The 18,835-nt window shown below is 37.0% G+C and overlaps 1 protein-coding gene and 1 non-coding gene across 2 annotated transcripts; both read right to left on the minus strand.

Annotated features, from left to right (window-relative positions):
* Nucleotides 1-22: 22 nt before the first annotated feature.
* On the minus strand, nt 23-18,709 carry haus6 (HAUS augmin-like complex, subunit 6). The gene is made up of 15 exons (XM_056462222.1): nt 18,579-18,709; nt 18,415-18,493; nt 18,056-18,188; nt 15,215-15,359; nt 4,024-4,086; nt 3,877-3,931; nt 3,597-3,770; nt 3,314-3,507; nt 2,681-2,810; nt 2,405-2,507; nt 2,217-2,310; nt 1,989-2,121; nt 1,470-1,559; nt 1,040-1,166; nt 23-947 (listed from the first exon to the last, which is right to left on the minus strand). Exons 1-15 carry the CDS (start codon nt 18,689-18,691, stop codon nt 271-273), a joined length of 2,310 nt encoding a protein of 769 aa, XP_056318197.1. The 5' UTR covers nt 18,692-18,709; the 3' UTR covers nt 23-270.
* On the minus strand, nt 1,220-1,350 carry LOC130233038 (small Cajal body-specific RNA 8). The gene has a single exon (XR_008838179.1). It is a non-coding gene; the product is annotated as a small Cajal body-specific RNA 8 (non-coding RNA).
* Nucleotides 18,710-18,835: the final 126 nt, after the last annotated feature.

Here is an 18,835-nt window from a genome sequence, read left to right on the forward strand (position 1 = left end):
CAAATACATTTTAATACTCAGATGAACAGAAATTGCAAAACGAGGTTTATTACACATTAACAAAATACACTATTTCAGACAACTTTTACAAATCAATTGTATTTACACTAAAGTTTAGTACAGATGACAAGAGTTCACATGGTTCAGAAAAGGAAAAAAAAAAAATTTGACGACGATAAAATGGTTTTTGCAAAAGCACACCACAGCAATGTGCAAAATTTCATTCAGGAGACCAATATGTAAACAATTACAGTTGTTTATTAAGACATGTTAGTATTCATCAAGATTGACATTAACTAAATTGGGAAGGGTGAGATTTTCTGCTCGAGGAGGGGAAGAAAGACTCTCAAGTCGGTCTAAATCAAGAGAAAAATGGTCAGTAGTCCAGTGGCTCAAATCTTGGCTCATACTTGAATGTACTGGGGAATCTTTAAAAAGAGATTTATCTGAAGAGGTCCCCAAACACAGTTGTGTTGTCAGTAGGGGAGTTTCTTGATCAAGATAACACGACCCAACAGATGGCAAGCAAAGTTCTTCATCCCTCGCCTTTTTACCAGGATTCTCAACAGAGATGTCGCTGTTAAATGACACATCATCATCATCATCATCATCATCATCATCAAACAGGTCTGGGAGCTCCTCCTGAGCAATGCTGAATTTAATAACATCACTTGAGCATTGACTGGTGAAAGCCTCTAATTGTGATGAGTCCCATGACACAGTTGAGTGGAGGGCGGACCCCTGCTGGGCAGGAGGAGAGGTGCAATGGGCAAGATTGGTTGAAAAAGAGATGGAAGCCTCTAAATTTGGGGTCTTGCAGGGGCTGTTCATCTCAGCCATGGGCGTCTTGAGCCAAGAAAGGCTGTCTTGCTGATTCCAAGATGCTTGTTTCTTCTCAGCAATTCCTTCCTCTACAGCTTTTCTCCACGAACTTCTTACATCTTTAACTAGAGATAGTTTATATTAAAATCCAATGTTTAAGAACAACATTTATAGCGAAGTAGTGAACACTGACTGTTGAGGCTACCAAAATACATACTTAGACTCTCAGGGGTGCGGCAAAGCTGTTTCCTAGAAGAAAAGGGGTCCGATATGGCATTTAGTAACTGTCCAAGGTCTACATCACTTCTTCGATTACCTGGACTCATGATCACTGCATCTGCAAACTGAGAACCAAACTGTAAATTAACGTTTGGGTACATTTGCATTAAGTATGCAAGACTGTCTGCCCCGTATCTGTCCGTGGCGATTTCTCTCAATTCGCACCGGTCATCAGAGAGCAGGTTTGATATAGGGAAAACTTGTGAAGGGCAAAGTACTGCTTAACACTGCCCTAGTATCAGTTTCCCACTACAAAAAAAAAAAAAAAAATTAAAACTACAACCCACCACCATAGCTAGTTTAGTTGGTGCTACAGGTCTGTCTTGTGTATTACAATGAAGCAAAATTTAGTCAAAACACACACATACTTGACTTGCCAAGTTGTCATACTCCAAATCTAGAATTTGAGCCTTGGTCTTTAATAGGGAGGTCTTTAACAGATTTCTTGTTTGGCAAGGCTGCAAAAGAGAAAATGAAGACTAAAATGTTAAAATCAATACCACAACCAGTTTATAAACATCCACAAAATAATTAGCTTCAATAACACATAATCTGAGATCTAGTATAACGCAATCATCCATTGTATTACTTGCATGAAATCATGTGTGCATTTCATAAAGTTACGACCACATCAACCTTGAAATAGGTCTTATTTATTGGATCCAAAAACAAATTGAGGAGCAACAAACTATTACGTGCTGCTAAACATGGCATAATTAAATAGCACATCACTAACTATTCAGTTGTGAAATCTCAACTTTTACTTTAACTCAACTCGTTAAAAAGTAGATGTTTTTGTGTAGCAAACAAAACTTGTCAATTATGTGCAATATTTCATGCATGCAATGATTGCTGGCCTCAGCAGACGTCTCTATAGAGAAAACTACCTGTACTGGACTAGGTGTCTCGGTCACAGACTGAATTGTTTCACATGGTGGTGTCCCACAAGGCACAGGTTCTAGTGAAAAGCAGCTGTCAGATGGCAGATGGACTTCCTGATCTTTAGTTGCCACAGAAGATCTGTTGGTAAATAATGCGTTTTGATGTATTGTCATGCAAGCCAGGTATTTTCTGAAGTTTTTCCATCTAAAAAACAAGATAAAATTGTACCATACATTTTGATCTCTGGCTCAAGGTGAACTTCTTGTTCCAAATGAACAGCTGCCTCTGTGGTATCAAGTTTTCCTTTTGATGGCTGCTTAAGCAGATCTCGAAAGCAAGAGATTTTTTTTTTTTTTTTAATTGCAGCACCTCTATGGGAAAAAACATATTATACAAGGAGCAACTTAAGCTGTAAACTTACCAGATGGTTTACATGGATACTGTGAAATAACACTAGCCTGAAAGCTAGCCTCAGAAGCTGGCTCAAATGAGAGAGCAACCATTGGAGATACGAAGTCAAGAACCTGTTAAGAGATGCAAAGAACAGATCATTTGAAAGCAAACGAGCTAAACCAAATGTTACTTCTGTATAACCTGACACAAAGAGACACACACACACACACACACACACACACACACACAACATAAAAATAAAACAAGAAAAAAAAAAAAAAAAAGTTATTGTGACTCCACTTACAGGATCCTTTTCAAGAAAACAGGTAAGGGGTGTATTTTTCAAACAGTTAGCCCACTTGCACTCCCAGTCCTCCTCCAGCTTACTAATGAAAACCTTGATCTCTGCTGCATCTTCTTTGACCAATTTCCACCTAGAAGAAAAAAATAAATAAAAATAAAATAAATAAATTTAAATAAATAAAAAACATTTAATCTAAAATATCAATATTGTGCTTAACAGTTAGTAAAGGTCCCAAATTCATGGTGTCCCTTCACATACCTTTATATTTTAGCAGACTTCTAACACAGAGGGTGTGGTCACAGATTTAAACTAGCAACTCACAAATTAAACCTGATGTTGATCAATTAACTCACAGGTGACAGTGATTTTCAAATCCCTGATTTGTTTGTTTGTTTATTTATTGTGTCTTAATGTATTCAAACTAGTTCAGATTGATGGTTGATTTAAAAAAAGAAGAAAAAATTAAAAGTTCTATTAAAAAAGTTTTTTTTTTTAAAGTTTGTTTTACTTTTGTTTCTTTATGGTTTAATTCAAATGACAAAAACTAAACTGAACTGTATCTCACCATCATTACAACACCATTCTAAATATAAAAAGACAAAAAAAAGACAAAATATATATATTTATTGTTACCTTATAAGATTGAGGTTTTCTTTTGAGCGTGTGAAAAGCAATGCATGCTCCTGGACATCTTGGTTTTGAAGCTGTACACTCGGCCCTACAATTGTCTCTCTCTCCTCACAAAGGACGTGTAATCCTTCATTCAAAAGTGCCAGCAAATGCACGAGGACACGCTGCCCTCCCTCATACAACCTAACAGCACTGGGCTATAGAGACAGAATGTACTGTTATATGTTTGATCTCCAAAATTAGAACACTGAAGTTTCCCTTTACAATTTCTGCATGTAGCGCTGACCTGGTAGGATAGACGTTCCATCCTTTCATGCAAAACTGCAGGCATCTTCACATTTAACTCCTGTCCACACAAGATGTACTGGTCCACCTGTCCATTGATCACACTCGCCACTATGTCTCGCTTTCCTTGATGGTTGGATAAGAATCTGTCAACCTCATTCCAAAGGCCTCGCAGCTGATAGTACCAAAATAAATATGATTAGAATGAAAACAAATTAACGTATATATTCATGAAAATTATATTAGTAAAGAAAAAAGGCATTAATTCTTATAAATTAAACCTTCTGGGCTTTTGCAAAAATGACTTCTTTCAAATCTGTGATGCGGTCATGTTCTCTACAAATAAAAAAAAAAGTTAAGCAAAGTGAAATGATAGACATCTATGCTATTTCAGTTTATTTGAAAAGTGTCAAAAACGAGGTGCTTACTTAAGCAGACTGTCATATTTGGCATTCTCTGCATCAAGGTCTCTCAACGACTTTTCCAAAACTCTGGGGATAAAAAAAAGACATGGTTACACATGTAAAGCTGGCTAACAGAGTAGGGGGGAAAACTGTGAAGACAGCGTAGGTGTAATAATTATCTGAAGAAATACACCAATTAATTGGCTGATACAACACAATCTCTTCCTCATAAGGAGAGAGTCTGAAACATAAGTAGTATGTAACATGAATTTTATTTCTTTTCCTGAACCAGACCCTACTGACTAGAGCAACAAGACATGCCAAAACTACAGTAAGAGCACCTTTCCTCAGCAATAAATGCTCAGCATGAACAGTAAGGGCACCTTTGTTGGAAATAGGGCTGGGTATCGAGTTCGATACTTTTTAAGCACCGACTGAACCGTCTCGATACTACCCAGCAAGCAATAGCCGTCATTTCACCGGCTAGGTGAAGTGTAGACCAGGTCTAGCCCAGCTACGTGTAACCCAATTTTAGCCCAAATAACCTTAAACTTGGTTGCATGATGTTTTTTGTTAAATAAAGCTTCCCAGCAAGCAATAGCCGTCATTTCACCGGCTAGGTGAAGTGTAGACCAGGTCTAGCCCGGCTACGTGTAACCCAATTTTAGCCCGAATAACCTTAAACTTGGTTGCATGATGTTTTTTGTTAAATAAAGCTTGTGATACGTATGATACTTCGTCATGCAAGAAAGGTCAATAACAATTATGAGGTTCCTGCAAGTAATAGACGTAGTTTCAGTTTCTCGGTGAAGTATAGACCCAATCTAGTCCGGCTATGTGTAACCCATCTCTAGCCCAAAAAAATTACATTTGCTTACCTGTCTTTTTTTTGGCAAAATACCTTGTGATATGTATGATATTCCTTCAAGTAAGGAAAGTCAATCGCATATAAGGAGTTTGGGCTTTTAAAAATATATGCTATTTTCATAGTCTGAGCGCAGCCTTGAATTAGCTCGTCATTCGGCCGGCTATTTATAGCCCACTGATAGCCTAAACTGATTCACTGTAGTATTTGGCTGTGCGGCGCGTGCATCACGCACGCATTATCAGTAAGTGTTAAGGTGTAATTTCATGACATGTTCTATTTGTAGCCATAATTTAGCTTTGAATTAGATGTTCTTTACCCACCTCGCAAAATTTACATAAAAATTTATTGCAGACTTACTGCCTTTTTATTTTTAATTAAAAACAAATATGGCATAATATATCTTATTTTATAATATATTACATATATCTTAAGGTAAAACAAGCCAGATCTAATCAGTTAAGAAAAACCAATGCAGTTCTGTACTCCACACGATAGATGGCGGTATTGCACATTTGTCGAGTCGGCTCGGCTGAAATGGACCAACAAATCAAGAGGAAGAAGCTGTTGTGGTTTGAAAATTGTAGCCCGTTGGATTGCGAGCGCCCTGCAAGGTAAGTGTAATCTGCTTTAAAGAGCCCATATTATACATGAAATAGGGTCATATTTAGGTTGTAAGGGTCTCCAACAACAGTCTAATATGCATGCAAGGTCAAAAAACACTTTGATGGTCTTACAATCTGCATTTATTTTTACCTAATTATCCCAGCGACTCCCATATGAATCGTTCAGCGATTCATTTGTTCCCAAACCCCTCCTCAGCGCGAAGCTAATCTGCGCTGATTGGACCGATGACAGCCTGCTGCGATTGGTCGACACGGACAAGGCTTCAGCGCGAGACAGAGTGAAATGCCCAGCTGCTAATCTACAATATAAAAGTAGTCACAGTGCATACACGCTTCATAGTGGATTTTGGCTGCCAGTGGGTGAATGTAAACACAGACGATGGACTAGAAAATACTGACGACTAACTATTTTATTGAGCAAAAAGTCCAAGAACTGGCGAGGAGGTCACAGTCTTCTTGCTCTTTTCACACACACACACACACACACAAACACACACACAGGGCCTGCGCGTCCATAGAGGACCGGCTGAATAGAGAGGGCGCGGCGCTCAGTTATATCCGCGAATACCCGTGCGTTACACACACGAGGAGACACACATACACACACACAGAGGGCCGGCGCGTCCATAGAGGAGCGGCAGAATAGAGAGGGTGCGGCGCGGCGCTCAGTTATATCCGCGAATACCCATGCGTTACATACACGAGGAGACACACACACACACACAGGGCCGGCGCGTCCATAGAGGAGCGGCGCTCAGTTATATCCGCGAATACCCGTGCGTTAAACACACGAGGAGACACAGACACACACACACACAGGGCCGGCGTGTCCATAGAGGAGCGGCGCTCAGTTATATCAGCGAATACCCGTGCGTTACACACACGAGGAGACAATAATATTGAGCTGAAATATTTTGAAACTTGTCCGTTGCATGTGTGTAAACAGCTGACGATCCGTAATCAAAGCGGCACGCGTCGCGTTTTCAACGTGGCTTTACACGCGATATGAGAATATAAAGAGTTAACCTGATACGCGGTTACAAGTAACAAAACACAACTAAATACATAATTTGCAAGCTAGAGTAAACGAGGCAATAATTTTAATCGCACTTACTTACACTTGTGAAATGGGGGTAGAAACTGATCCATGATGCACTGATCCATGTTCAGACAGTCTATACTGATCCTTCCTTTAACAAACTGAAGAAGTCTTCTTTGAAAGCAGGTAGTTTTCAGAAGCACTCAGAACTGCTCAAGGCTGGGCTATATTGCTGATGTTTCATCTTTGATTAGACTGTCCATAATATCCATCTGCACAGCGTGACTTCATTCGACCGGTGTCTGTGTGTGTCTCTGTGTGTGTGTGTGAGACTTTTTTTTCTGTTAGTGGGCGGGGCCGCAGGTTTCAAATCTCCCGGGTTTGCGCGCCCAACTACTTGTGTTTCGTAGCTGCGTCATCGCGAAACACCTAATGACTCGTTATCAAGACGACTCGTTTGAAGCACTATGAGTCGACTCTTTTATAGATGAATCAATAGTTTTAAACACTGTACACTTACAGATTTAAGCCTTAGCTGGATATTTCACTTCACTTAGAGCTGTGTTACACACTACATGGAAGGGCATTTTCAAAAACCCATAATATGGGCTCTTTAATATCATGTTGTTTAGCAATGTTTTTTATTATATGTGCGAGTTTTAATATAGTATTACGCTAATATCAATGGACAGGCACCATTTATTCCAAAAATCTTACACAAACAAAAACGGTGTGAGGGAGTGTTACAACATTTTAAACACGCAAAATTAAACACTTATTAAGCAAAGTTCGGTGATTAAGAGCATTTATTGTGTATAATGCAAGTCGTCTTAATTAAATTGCCTCTTGAAGTCAAATAAAAAAATCAGTCATGAGATGAAACTTCTGCAGTTCTGGCTTTTAAATCATATTTGATTGTGATTTCATAACAAGAGACTTAAACACAAGTACCAAGTTAATTCTGTTTTTAGAAAATCTATTCAAGTTAATTTCTGATTTTTTATTGATTTATATTTTATAAATAAACTTTACTATGTTATGGAAAATGTCATTTAGTAATATGATTAACTGTATTTTGACTTGTCACAGTAAAATCTAGTATAAAGTAAGCTGATAGTTATTATTATTATTATAATGCTTCTCTAATATTTGTAATTATTTGTTTTTTTTCTCCACAGATATTTGAGTGTGGCTGTGTAAAATGAACAGTCTAGCAGGTATGAGTTGCTTAAACACTTTAGATTAAAACATTTACACTATGACCACATTTGCTTGTTTCCCTGTCCATATGCAGATTGCCCATGTACATTCACAAGCTGGATGAAGCTTTCAAGTCACATCAAACACACAGAATGAATATTAAACAATATTTATGCATTATCCATATAACTGCTGTTGACATAAAGAAACATTGAATATAACACACTGATACTAAAATAGTTAAAATAAGTGAATAAATAACTGAATTTAAATGTGTAAATAAGTAAAAAGCTTTAAGCTGTAAACCTGTGGCTAATTATTTTTTATGTTAATAGATGTTTTTTTTCTTCTAGTTTTAATACGTAACCATCAAGTGTGATTGTGTCCTGAAGATCTACCTCATTTGAAGAGTCTGTGCATCTACCTCAATGAAGACTTAAAGGAATATGTGGTGAGTGTGTCAACCCATCTTCCTTTCAAAAATGTATTTGTAAAACTCACAGTCACAGGACTGAGTTTAGAACACATCTCAGTATTTTCTCTCCTTTTTCTGCAGGACTAAAAGTGGCAGAATCTCAATGCACACACAACAGTGGAGATCTTTATCATTTGGGCTGAGGATGCTGGTCCTGGGGACAGACCTACAGATGTGGGTGTAGATGTTTTGCAGAACCTGCTGAGTGTCACATATAGATTGGATGGACTTTTTGGGTTCATGTACACTTAAAGGGTTTTTTTTAACCAGAAATGAAAACGTTTAATTATCCGTGTCGTACCAAACATTGATTTGTCTTCAAAGTACAAATTAAGATACTTCAGGTGAAATCTGAGAGTTCTCTCATTCTCTATACACAGCAATGGTCCCAACTTGTTTAAAGTCCAGATAAAAACCTAAAACATCCTCAAAACAGACCACATGCTTTTAGTTGTTTAATCAGAATATTTTTAAGCTACAAGAATAATTTTGAGTGCATATAAAGCAAAAATAACAGCCTTTGAGTTTCTTTATTCTGTTGAACAAGATATTTTGAAGAAAACTGAATACCTGTAACCATTGGTGTATAACCTGTACTTCCATGGTATGTTTTTTACAGGTTTTCAGCTTTCTTTAAAATATCTTCTGTGTTCAACAGTAAAAAGTCTTAGTTTTTATCTTATTTGTTTTGTCATAACTTTGACATTTTTATATATATTTATTTTGTATTGTTTAATGTTTTTAATATTGTTAATGTTGCTTTTATTAATAAAAGCTTTGTTTAATTAGTTTGAATGGATTGCATTTTTGAGAACCTGTTGATCAAAAATGTTGATATGTAAATGTGTATTTTTGTTGTTTATTAAATGTATAAACATAATCATTTATTAGCTGAAATTTTGATTACTTGTTTATGCTTGGGCTGTACTTAGACGTCTATTAGATTTTCACTGACAGCCCAAATTTAACCATTATTTAGCCTAGACCAAAATTCACCGGCTTTTAGACGTATATATGTAGCCGTTGAAAAGGCGTCTAAATCACGTCTAGTCTAATCTTGGGCTATGGTTAGACGTCTATTAGATTTTCACTGACAGCCCAAATTTAGCCGTGATTTAGCCTAGACCAAATTTCACCGTCTAATGAATGTATATATGTAGCCGTCTAAACTTGGGCTATGGTTAGACGTCTATTAGATTTTCACTGACAGCCCAAATTTAGCCGTGATTTAGCCTAGACCAAATTTCACCGTCTAATAGACGTATATATGTAGCCGTCTAAACTTAGGCTATGGTTAGACGTCTATTAGATTTTCACTAACAGCCCAAATTTAGCCGTGATTTAGCCTAGACCAAATTTCACCGTCTAATAGACGTATATATGTAGCCGTCTAAACTTTGACTATGGTTAGACGTCTATTAGATTTTCACTGACAGCCCAAATTTAGCCGTGATTTAGCCTAGACGTCTAGGCTATGTTTAGACGTCTAATAGACGTCTATTAGACTAAAAAATGCTTGCTGGGTACGGAGTATCGAAAAAATCATTTTCGTTCGGTACCAAATTTCGATACCCAAGGGTATAATCTTGTCAACGTCAGTGAGCACCACTTGGAGAAAACCTGCATCCTTAACGTGCCCTGATCAAATGCTGGTGATAGGCTGCGGCGGCGAGGCTGTCTTGAAAATCAGCAGTTTACGGCAGTTACGCCCACTCGTGCAGAGCTTGTCAAAGTGTCAAACAGACATCAAATCAGTTAACTTTTAGCACTTCTTGCTTGTGTACCGTTAAAGTTTAAGGCCTCGTTTACACTGCAGATAAATGTGACCCAATTCCGATTTTTTGTTCATATGTGACACAGATTGGATCTGTTCTATGACCATGTAAGCAGTAAAAAAACGCATGCATTCGGATATTCAGCTATCGGTTTCAGGTCTCCTTCATATGTGGAAATAAATCAGATATAAATCGGATATGTGACAATGCGACTGTCATGTAAACAGGCAGATCGGATTTATTGAGGCATTCTGTTCTGATGATCATTAACCTTGTGACAATGTGGTGCTTCTCCGCGGTTTAATGATGTATAAGGAGGAGCGTGTGTGGAGATTTCGACGCGGTAAACAACAACAACAGAGGAAATATGGAGGAAAGTGGTCAGTCGCCACAATTTGCTCCCACCAGACCTGAGATCTCTTTCGTAACCACACATTCCTCTGAATGATGGAGGACAGCATAAAAACCATAAGCGCGAGATGCGATGACGGCCCTTTCCCACCCCCTCCGCCTCAAAATCATTTTAAAGTTGGGCGAACTTCGTGTTGTAACTTTTGCTTTTTGTCGCTATAAATACACTCACTGCGGGCGGCTACACATAGAACTTTATTCTCTCCAACAACACCAGTGCGCGCAAAGGCTACATCAACTACACACACACACACGCACACACGCGCGCACGCGCGCACGCGCGCACGCGCGCGCGCATCAGGGCGATACCATTACGTAAACTGCGTGGGGGTAAATCTGGACTGAACCATTCACTGCTTACACTATGCTTCGCATATTCCAACGTGGCTAGTGTGGCACAGATGCTAAAACCCGCGTTTATGCATGTATCGTAAATTGTACGGCAAGTGTAAAGACATGAATTGGATATGGGTCACAATTAAAAGAACATGTAAACGGACAGACAAAAAATCTGATATAGGCAGTATCATATGTATATGGAATTGGGCATCAAGACCTGACAGTGTAAACGGGGCTTAAGTTTGTGCGGGGTAAATTTATTAATCCTTTTTTGACCTAACGTACGCTGTGTAACGTTATGTACTGTTTCGATGGCTTTAAATACCTGGCTAAGTTGATACTAAAATGCTTTAAGGTTAACAGTAAATTATGAAGTTTACCTCACATTAAACTTATCTTATAAAAATGTCCTTACACTTGGCTGCATTAACAGTTTAGCTTTCATGTTTTCTTCACATTAATTTCTCTGCTCCTGCTGACCCAGGAATTAGGAGACCATCAAGTGATAATCCATTTACACTGGCAGAAAAAAAGTACAAATGAACAAAGGAAAGAAAAGATGAATGCCACAGGGCCGTTACACATTTTATTGTTAAAGGTTTGCTGCCTTTGTCTACTGTGGAGAAAGATTAGATTTACTGGATATGCATTTTTCAATGCCTAGAAAAGAACCAAAAACATAGTCAAAATAAGTCCATGCGATATAAGTGGTTCAATCATAATTATATGAAGCTGCGAGAATACTTCTGTGCGCAAAGTAAACAAAAATAACTTTATTCAATGATTTATTCATGAGAGATCAGAAAGCTCTTGGATTAAATCCAAAATATCTTCATTTGTAGATAATTAATGACAGAATTTCAATTTGTGGGTGAACTAAACCTTTAAGCAGCGGTAAGCCTCACAAATACTTAAAATTGATTGACTTAAAACAGCTTGAACTTTATTAAAACGGTTTGCACTAATATATTGTGTTAACTACACTTTGTTCATTTTGTGCTTTTGTTCCTTTGTTTACTGGTCTTAGAGATAAGCCTGCTGTGAAAAGTGTCACGAACATCCTGAAAAAATAATCTTGTTAAAATATATTTCTTTAAATAAAAGTATTGAAAAAAAGTATCGTTCGGAACCGGTATCGAATTCAGGGTATCGGTATCAAAAATTTTGGAACTATACCCAGCCCTAGTTGGAAACAAAAAAAAGTAAAAGAAACTGCAGACATTTGAGAGGAGACAAAACTTAGGAGCTCTCAATGCCTGTTCATGCACAGTAAAAAGCAGCTAGTTGTTGTACAGAGGTTTCATTGTTGACAGAGACACAACTTGAAGTGTAAAAGAGAGAAACAATATTTTCTGCAGTGGGCCTGCCATCCTTTTTCTGACCAAAAGGTCACGAAGTGCAAGTACTCCTGAATTAAAGTCTGCGATAACTAGTCTAAGATGCTCTTGAGTAGGCACCATAAAGAGTTGCTCATGCCACAACACACTCCAAGCATACAATGCACACATTTGATTAATTTACAACCTACAAAATTCTAAGGACAGTTCCAAATTTCAAATCATTTGGGTTTTAGAACATATTATAAGAACACTTTCCTAAAATATGTTTAACACTTAATATGTTGTTTATTTTCAAACTGTTTTAATTTGATCTAAAACAAGCACTAAAGACTAAAAGATTTTTTGGAATTATTGTTTAATAAAATTCCTATAGAGTTACGTTAGGTTAACATTCATTTATTTGCCAAGTTTCACAACAAACTGGTTTATTGTGATTAAATGTTAATAAAAAAAAAAACATAGTTACAGCTAATAATTTAACATTAACAAACAGGTAATTATTCCTGTTGTTTTATATAGTTCTTTGGAAATTTTCATCTGTTTGAAAAACTAGTTTACTTTATGATTTTTCTGTGCTACTTTGTTTTATTTAAACCTATTTAATTATAATAAAAGTGTTGTTTATGTTACTTTTTAAATGTGAAATAAATGTGATATTGTTAAATGCATAGTTCTGATTAAATGTGCAGCCAATGCTCTATACCAGGGGTCTCAAACTGCCGGCCCGCAGGCCATTTGTGGCCCACCCTCCTCCTCCCTCCAGCCCGCAACTGACGTCAAAAATATAACTAGATTCGGCCCACCAAAACATTTTTTTTTTAACCACTATCATTATTTTGCAGTCACGTCTAGTGACCAAGCGGCAACCTCCCGCTCCCCCTCGGGAAGCCAATACGGAAGTAACTGAAACTGCAATTCATCAAAATTCCGCTAGTCCTGGCTCCATAATAGAGCAAATTTCAATTGAGCCCACTGTTAGAATGGCCAACTTTACAGCAGAAAAAAAAAGGTGTTTACAGCCTGGTACAAAGAACGATTTTGGTTCATATAGTTATTATTACCCTCCATGACAACTGTGAGGGGGGTGATTTTTTTTATAACTCATCTATTTCCTTTATATTAGGTTATATTAAGTTTGCTTAATTAAGGGCGTGGCCACTTGGGTGACAGCTAGGTCTCGCTGGTCGCCGTCACTTCACCTCAGCTGAATCGGGCAGATTAGCCACTGATCTCTGCATATTCATCGTATTTTTGTTTTGTTTTGTGTGGCTTTACACAGTCAGCTGCCTTTTGGACTTATTTCTTACAATTATCAGATGATATGGGATGCTGTGTGCACTTAATTGTGCTCACAAACCATTCACGTGGCCTCCGTTTCCCATGTGAGTAATGTTATATACTTATACACCATCTCTATAAATGTATTTGTTTTATTTAAGATCATTTATCATTCATATTTTTCTTTAGACCCGTAAAGCACTCCAGAATGTGACAGATTGATTAGCTGTAGGCTCTAGAACAGTCATATGAAGCGTTATCATACAGTGTTATGTTGGATTTCATCATAAGTCTTGCATTTACTAACACAGACTATATCTGAAGTGTTTGGAAGTATTTCGCGTTTTTCTCCTGTAGAAAAACGTCATAAGAACAATGCTTAGTGGCTAAATGTGTTACAGCAGTGTTTTTAAAAGTCTAAACACTTTATTGATATAGTGTACAGCCAAGCACATGTGGTCAGAACACAAACGAGTCACAGGTAATAAAGTATTAAGCGTTTCTCCCAAAGTAAAGTCTGTCTGCCAGGTCTAAGCAAAGTGCCAGCAGATGTCTGTACCCCGCTCACTCTCCGCCTCTTTGCCCTTGTTTGGTATCCCGCCGTGGGTGCGATGACGCGTGAACAAAATGGCGTCGGTTGGCCGCGCCTACTTGTAGCTTCTTTTGCAGTGTTCAGAAACCTATGGGTGACGTCACGGGTACTCCGTCTATATATTTTACAGTCTATGCTAGAGACTTGATGTTTTGACCCGCCACCTAGTTGACATTTAAAGTACTACATTCAGATTAGTTTTACTTTCATTGTTTCTCAGTGTGCGGTCGAGAGTAACACACATGCGTTTGACTTCTGTGGCTGATTTAAACATCAAAATATATGTCCGTAAGTGCTTTATTTTTACTAAAGCTCTACTTTTGTGACTATTCAAGGGCCGTTTGATTATTATCAGTTTTTGTATTTTGTTTTACAAACACTTCATGGCTTACACGTTATGCTGGTGGTTTAACAAAAACGATAATTTTTCTAACATTCTATTCAAATGGTCTCATTTAATAAATTCTCCTCATATGCTTATTAAGATTTACATAAAAAATATATACATTAGTACAATTGTACTGCTAGCTGAAAGTGTGAATATATACATACTTGTCCCCTCTTAGTTGTAGTTTTACAAAAAAGAAGGATAGTGAGAAGAACAATTGCCAGTAAAGTCACTTAAATTACCCAAAGTGCTTTCTACTGTTCTTACGCTATTGGGACAATACAATTGGCTGCGATAGAATAATAATTATTATGCCTATAATTTGTAGTATTTTTATAGCAATTTAAACTCTCCCTTCAATATGTACAACAAGAAACAAAAAGCTGGAATTTTGACTCCATATATATGCTATGGAAGAATGACTGAGTGTGTGTCTAGCGCTCGGCCATACACACAACAACCACAGATATATTTCAGCAGCTGATGTGTGACAGGATAAACGCGCAGATTTGCATAATCACTGATGACAGCTAATGCTTGAAATATAAACATCATGTCTGTTGTCCTAAAATGGATCAATTATATCAGGTTTCCACTTTTTTTCCTTGGGCTTGAATGTTAAAACGGCCCTCCTATAAATTGCCAGTAACTGAAATGGCCCCCCAACAATTTGAGTTTGAGACCCCCGTTCCATACTATTTTATTTCAACAGAAAGAGGAGCATAAAACGTTTAATAAAAAAAATTCAATGAAAAGTCACGGATTCCAACTATAGTGACACCTGGAGGCGTTCGCATGTGTCAGCTATTCATAAAGTGTTGCGGTAACCTATATAATGGAAGCAAATTGTCTAACTAGAAGACTCAACATCTCAACAAGACACTTACTTGGCTCTTTTCTGATAGTCTTGAATGATAAAGTCCTGCTCTACAGTCACTCTCTGGAACTGTCTCTTCACCAGCTGAAATCTTTTTAACTCCATCTCCTCGGAACTTGCTGGTACTGCAGCAGCCTCAGGAACCCACATGCCATCTAATTGACGAGGCAACAAATGTAGAACAAATATATCAATTTAAACACATACGCTTAACGTGAAAATTGTATCTGTGAATAATTGACAATAAACTTATAATTTGACTTAAGGCAAGTTGATGGTGTGCACATGCAATAACCCTATGGCAGTCTTTTGGCTGAGCAGTCAAATGGATGCTTAAATGGGTGGTCCACTACGATATCATATTTTAAACTTTAGTTGATATGTAATGTAGCTGTGTGAACATAAACAGCATCTCTGAATGTAAGACGCTTTTTACACAGGTAGGTTAGCAAAGCCTACAATGAACAAATTTTGGGGAACACAAAAAATACTTCCGGGCCAGTAAGATCACAAACGTACTTTTACCGCACACACACACACACACACACACTGTGCAGCTAAGGGGCGTTGCCAGAGGCGCTGTAATGTTACAGCAGAGAAAGCTGAAATGGCGTCCAAACGCTGCTATTTCCACAGAGCTTCTTCTGTTTCTGTATTTGGGCTTCCAAAGGACACGACGCAAAAGCAGAAGTGCTTACAGTACAATATTAATTATGTTCCAGAGAATATAAAATACATAGCAAGCATGATTTGACAAAAAACAGCTTCCAAAATCCAAAAATGCTGGATTTGGTTAAAATCTCCTCAAAGAAGGAGCAGCTCCAACAAGCAGAAGCTGTAGCCTGTGAGTTTTGATTTGTTAAAATTGATCATGACATGTACAGTGTCTAGCCTTAACGGTATGTTGTAGCAAAGATGTAAACAATGAGAAATGCTGTTTGGCACCGCTAACAATTTAGCTACAAATTCATATTTATCAGTCAAACTGCTGTAAACACACACACACTCTCTCTCTCTTCACCAGCGCGTGTGTCTCTCTCTATAGGCAGCTTTTCCGTGCGTTTTACATCTCAGATAATGAACTCGCAAAAGATATGTGAACTATTCGTATTACTTACACATGCATATTCTGAATATATGTGAAAGACGTGTAACGTGTTGAGTTAAAAAAATACAGGAGAGCTCGCCTAACTCATGTAGCAGCAGAAACATAAATGAAGGCTCACACAGGTCGCATCCCACGTCTTGTGCTTTATTCTTCTGTCAACAGAGTCACTGTAAATTACAGAACAATAACTTAATCCGAGCACCAGAGAAAAAGAAAAATAAACATTGGTCCCGCGGACATGTGCTTCTTGTATACACATCTATAGACAGTTCTCACACACACACACACACACACACACACACACACACACACACACACAAAATGGCGATCTCTCTTAAAGGAGCCGCACCCCATTTTCACTCGTTACAGACACTTGTCAGATTTTATTTTAGAAAGCGAGCATGAGGTTGACTGACTGTTTACACAGCATGAAAGCGTTATTCCTTCAAGTGAAACATGAGCACACATTGGTTTGCATCTTAAAAAAACAACCAAGCCTTAAAATTACATTCTGGACCACCCCTTTAAATAACAAACAAATATGCAAATATCATATGAAATGTTTTGGCCTGACTTTAACACAACCGAATCGAGATAACCACATACCAAAAATAAATAAAAAAATAAATCACATTAAAAAAATTAAGAGCTTAAACTCAAGTATACCTTTGTCATAAACTAAATGGAAAATTGAAAAAGTGCTGACTTTGAGACCAAGGAGAGTAGGCTTGTGATGCTTGTGGTTGTAACAGACTTAGAAGTGACTTGCACCTTTGGGACATGAAAAACTTTTTTTAACTTCAAGACTGTTAAAAACCTTTTCAAACTCAGTTACAGAAACAGAGTGATGTAATTCAATTTGGAAAAAAGTTGGTGAAAACACAGTTTCTATCTCTCAACATTAGATATGGGGGACACATAAAACCCTACTGTGTGGAAAAACCACCATGGTCAAAACCTGAACAATGCATTAGCAAGTAAGAGAATACTGTCTTACAGACACATCCCTTTTAGGTCAGGCACTAGACGTAGTCAAAACAATCTGGTAAAGCTAAAGGGCAGCACTGCTGCATGTGTTCCATACATATAGTGTGGCAACACTGGATAAGTGTGACATGGGGAGTGAAAAAAAGGGGGCAAAATGATTGGTCATTTAAATAAATATATACATTCTATACAAGAACTGATTGTTTTACTAGATAAGATCCTTATTTCTCATCTGGGAAGTTATGGAAAGTGTCATTTGAATCTTCAAACCAACGATTTGCTCATATGGACAGACACATGTAGCAGGTAGTAGTCTCGATTGATTTGTATAAGTGAAACAGCTTCTTTTTTTTTTTTTTTTTTAAAGGCTTTCCTGGTAAACATAATAAAAATGTAAAAGAATTGAATCTGAAATTTAAATGTCCGAAAATGTTTAAGGTACTTAACAAAACTTCTTTTGTTACATAGTCAATTCACCATATTTAACATTTATAATACAACTATCATTATATACACAACAATTCAACATACTTTTACTTGCACACTCTGTGAAATTCAGTATACATTTTAAATTTTGTTTACTATTTTTTACTACTCTTTTATAAATAACTATAAAAAAAAGTATATACACATGCACACATGACAGCCATGTGCCAGGTATTACAATTAAGATTTTATGAGGAACATATTTTAGTAATCTTTTAAAAAACAGCCCTGAGTACTTTTAGTGGTTGGGAACTAATAATAATTACATACCAACGTTAAATGTCTTCATTGTTTTCAGCATGACATGTTTAGCTAAGTGGAGCATCAAGTTGATAAATTTTGGTCCAAAAGCAGACAGCAAATGTGACGCAGCCACCTTAGGAAAAGCACTGCCTTCTTCATTCTAAATATTAAATAAGAAATAAAGTCAAAGAAAAATGTGAAAAACAGTATATCATTAGTGAAACAATAAAATTAATTCAAATATATTTGTACCTAATACATTTATACAATCATATAACTGTATAATTATATCAGTTTTACTAATAATACAGTTTTGTATGTATAGATTCTCAAGCAATGCAACAGGAACACTAGTAACAGAATATTGTATATAAAACACCACATACCGCTATCTCCTGGAGCCATGCAAAAGCCACCTTGCGAAACTCAGCATCACTTTTATGATCCCAAACTGGCCAGCAATTTCTAAACAAGTAATAACATTTTTAAATATGTAATTCAAATCACAACAGAAAAGGAAGGAAACATTAAAATGACCATATAGTACTACCTGAAGACATCTTGGGCACGAGTGGGATTCAGTTTATTAAATAAAAAGTGGATGACAATGTAGAATGCCTCTTTGTTTGGTTTGTCAAACATGCTCCTATAAAACAATAACATACATATGCATAAACATATATCCATAAACACACACACATTTATATATATACACATTTATATACATACATACACACACATATATATATGTATATATATATATATATATATATATATATATATATATATATACACATATATATATGT

This window comes from Danio aesculapii, chromosome 7 (assembly GCF_903798145.1).
Source record: "Danio aesculapii chromosome 7, fDanAes4.1, whole genome shotgun sequence".
In the NCBI taxonomy this organism is placed as follows: domain Eukaryota; kingdom Metazoa; phylum Chordata; class Actinopteri; order Cypriniformes; family Danionidae; genus Danio; species Danio aesculapii.

Excerpts from the sequence above, each read along its gene's own strand:
- haus6 (XM_056462222.1), bottom strand. The coding sequence starts at position 18,691 with ATGTTATTGTTTTATAGGAGCATGTTTGACAAACCAAACAAAGAGGCA. Across the intron at positions 15,360-18,055 it reads AATGAAGACATTTAACGTTG|ATGGCATGTGGGTTCCTGAG; the intron begins GTATGTAATTAT and ends CTCGTCAATTAG. Across the intron at positions 3,508-3,596 it reads TGGAACGTCTATCCTACCAG|CCCAGTGCTGTTAGGTTGTA; the intron begins GTCAGCGCTACA and ends CTGTCTCTATAG.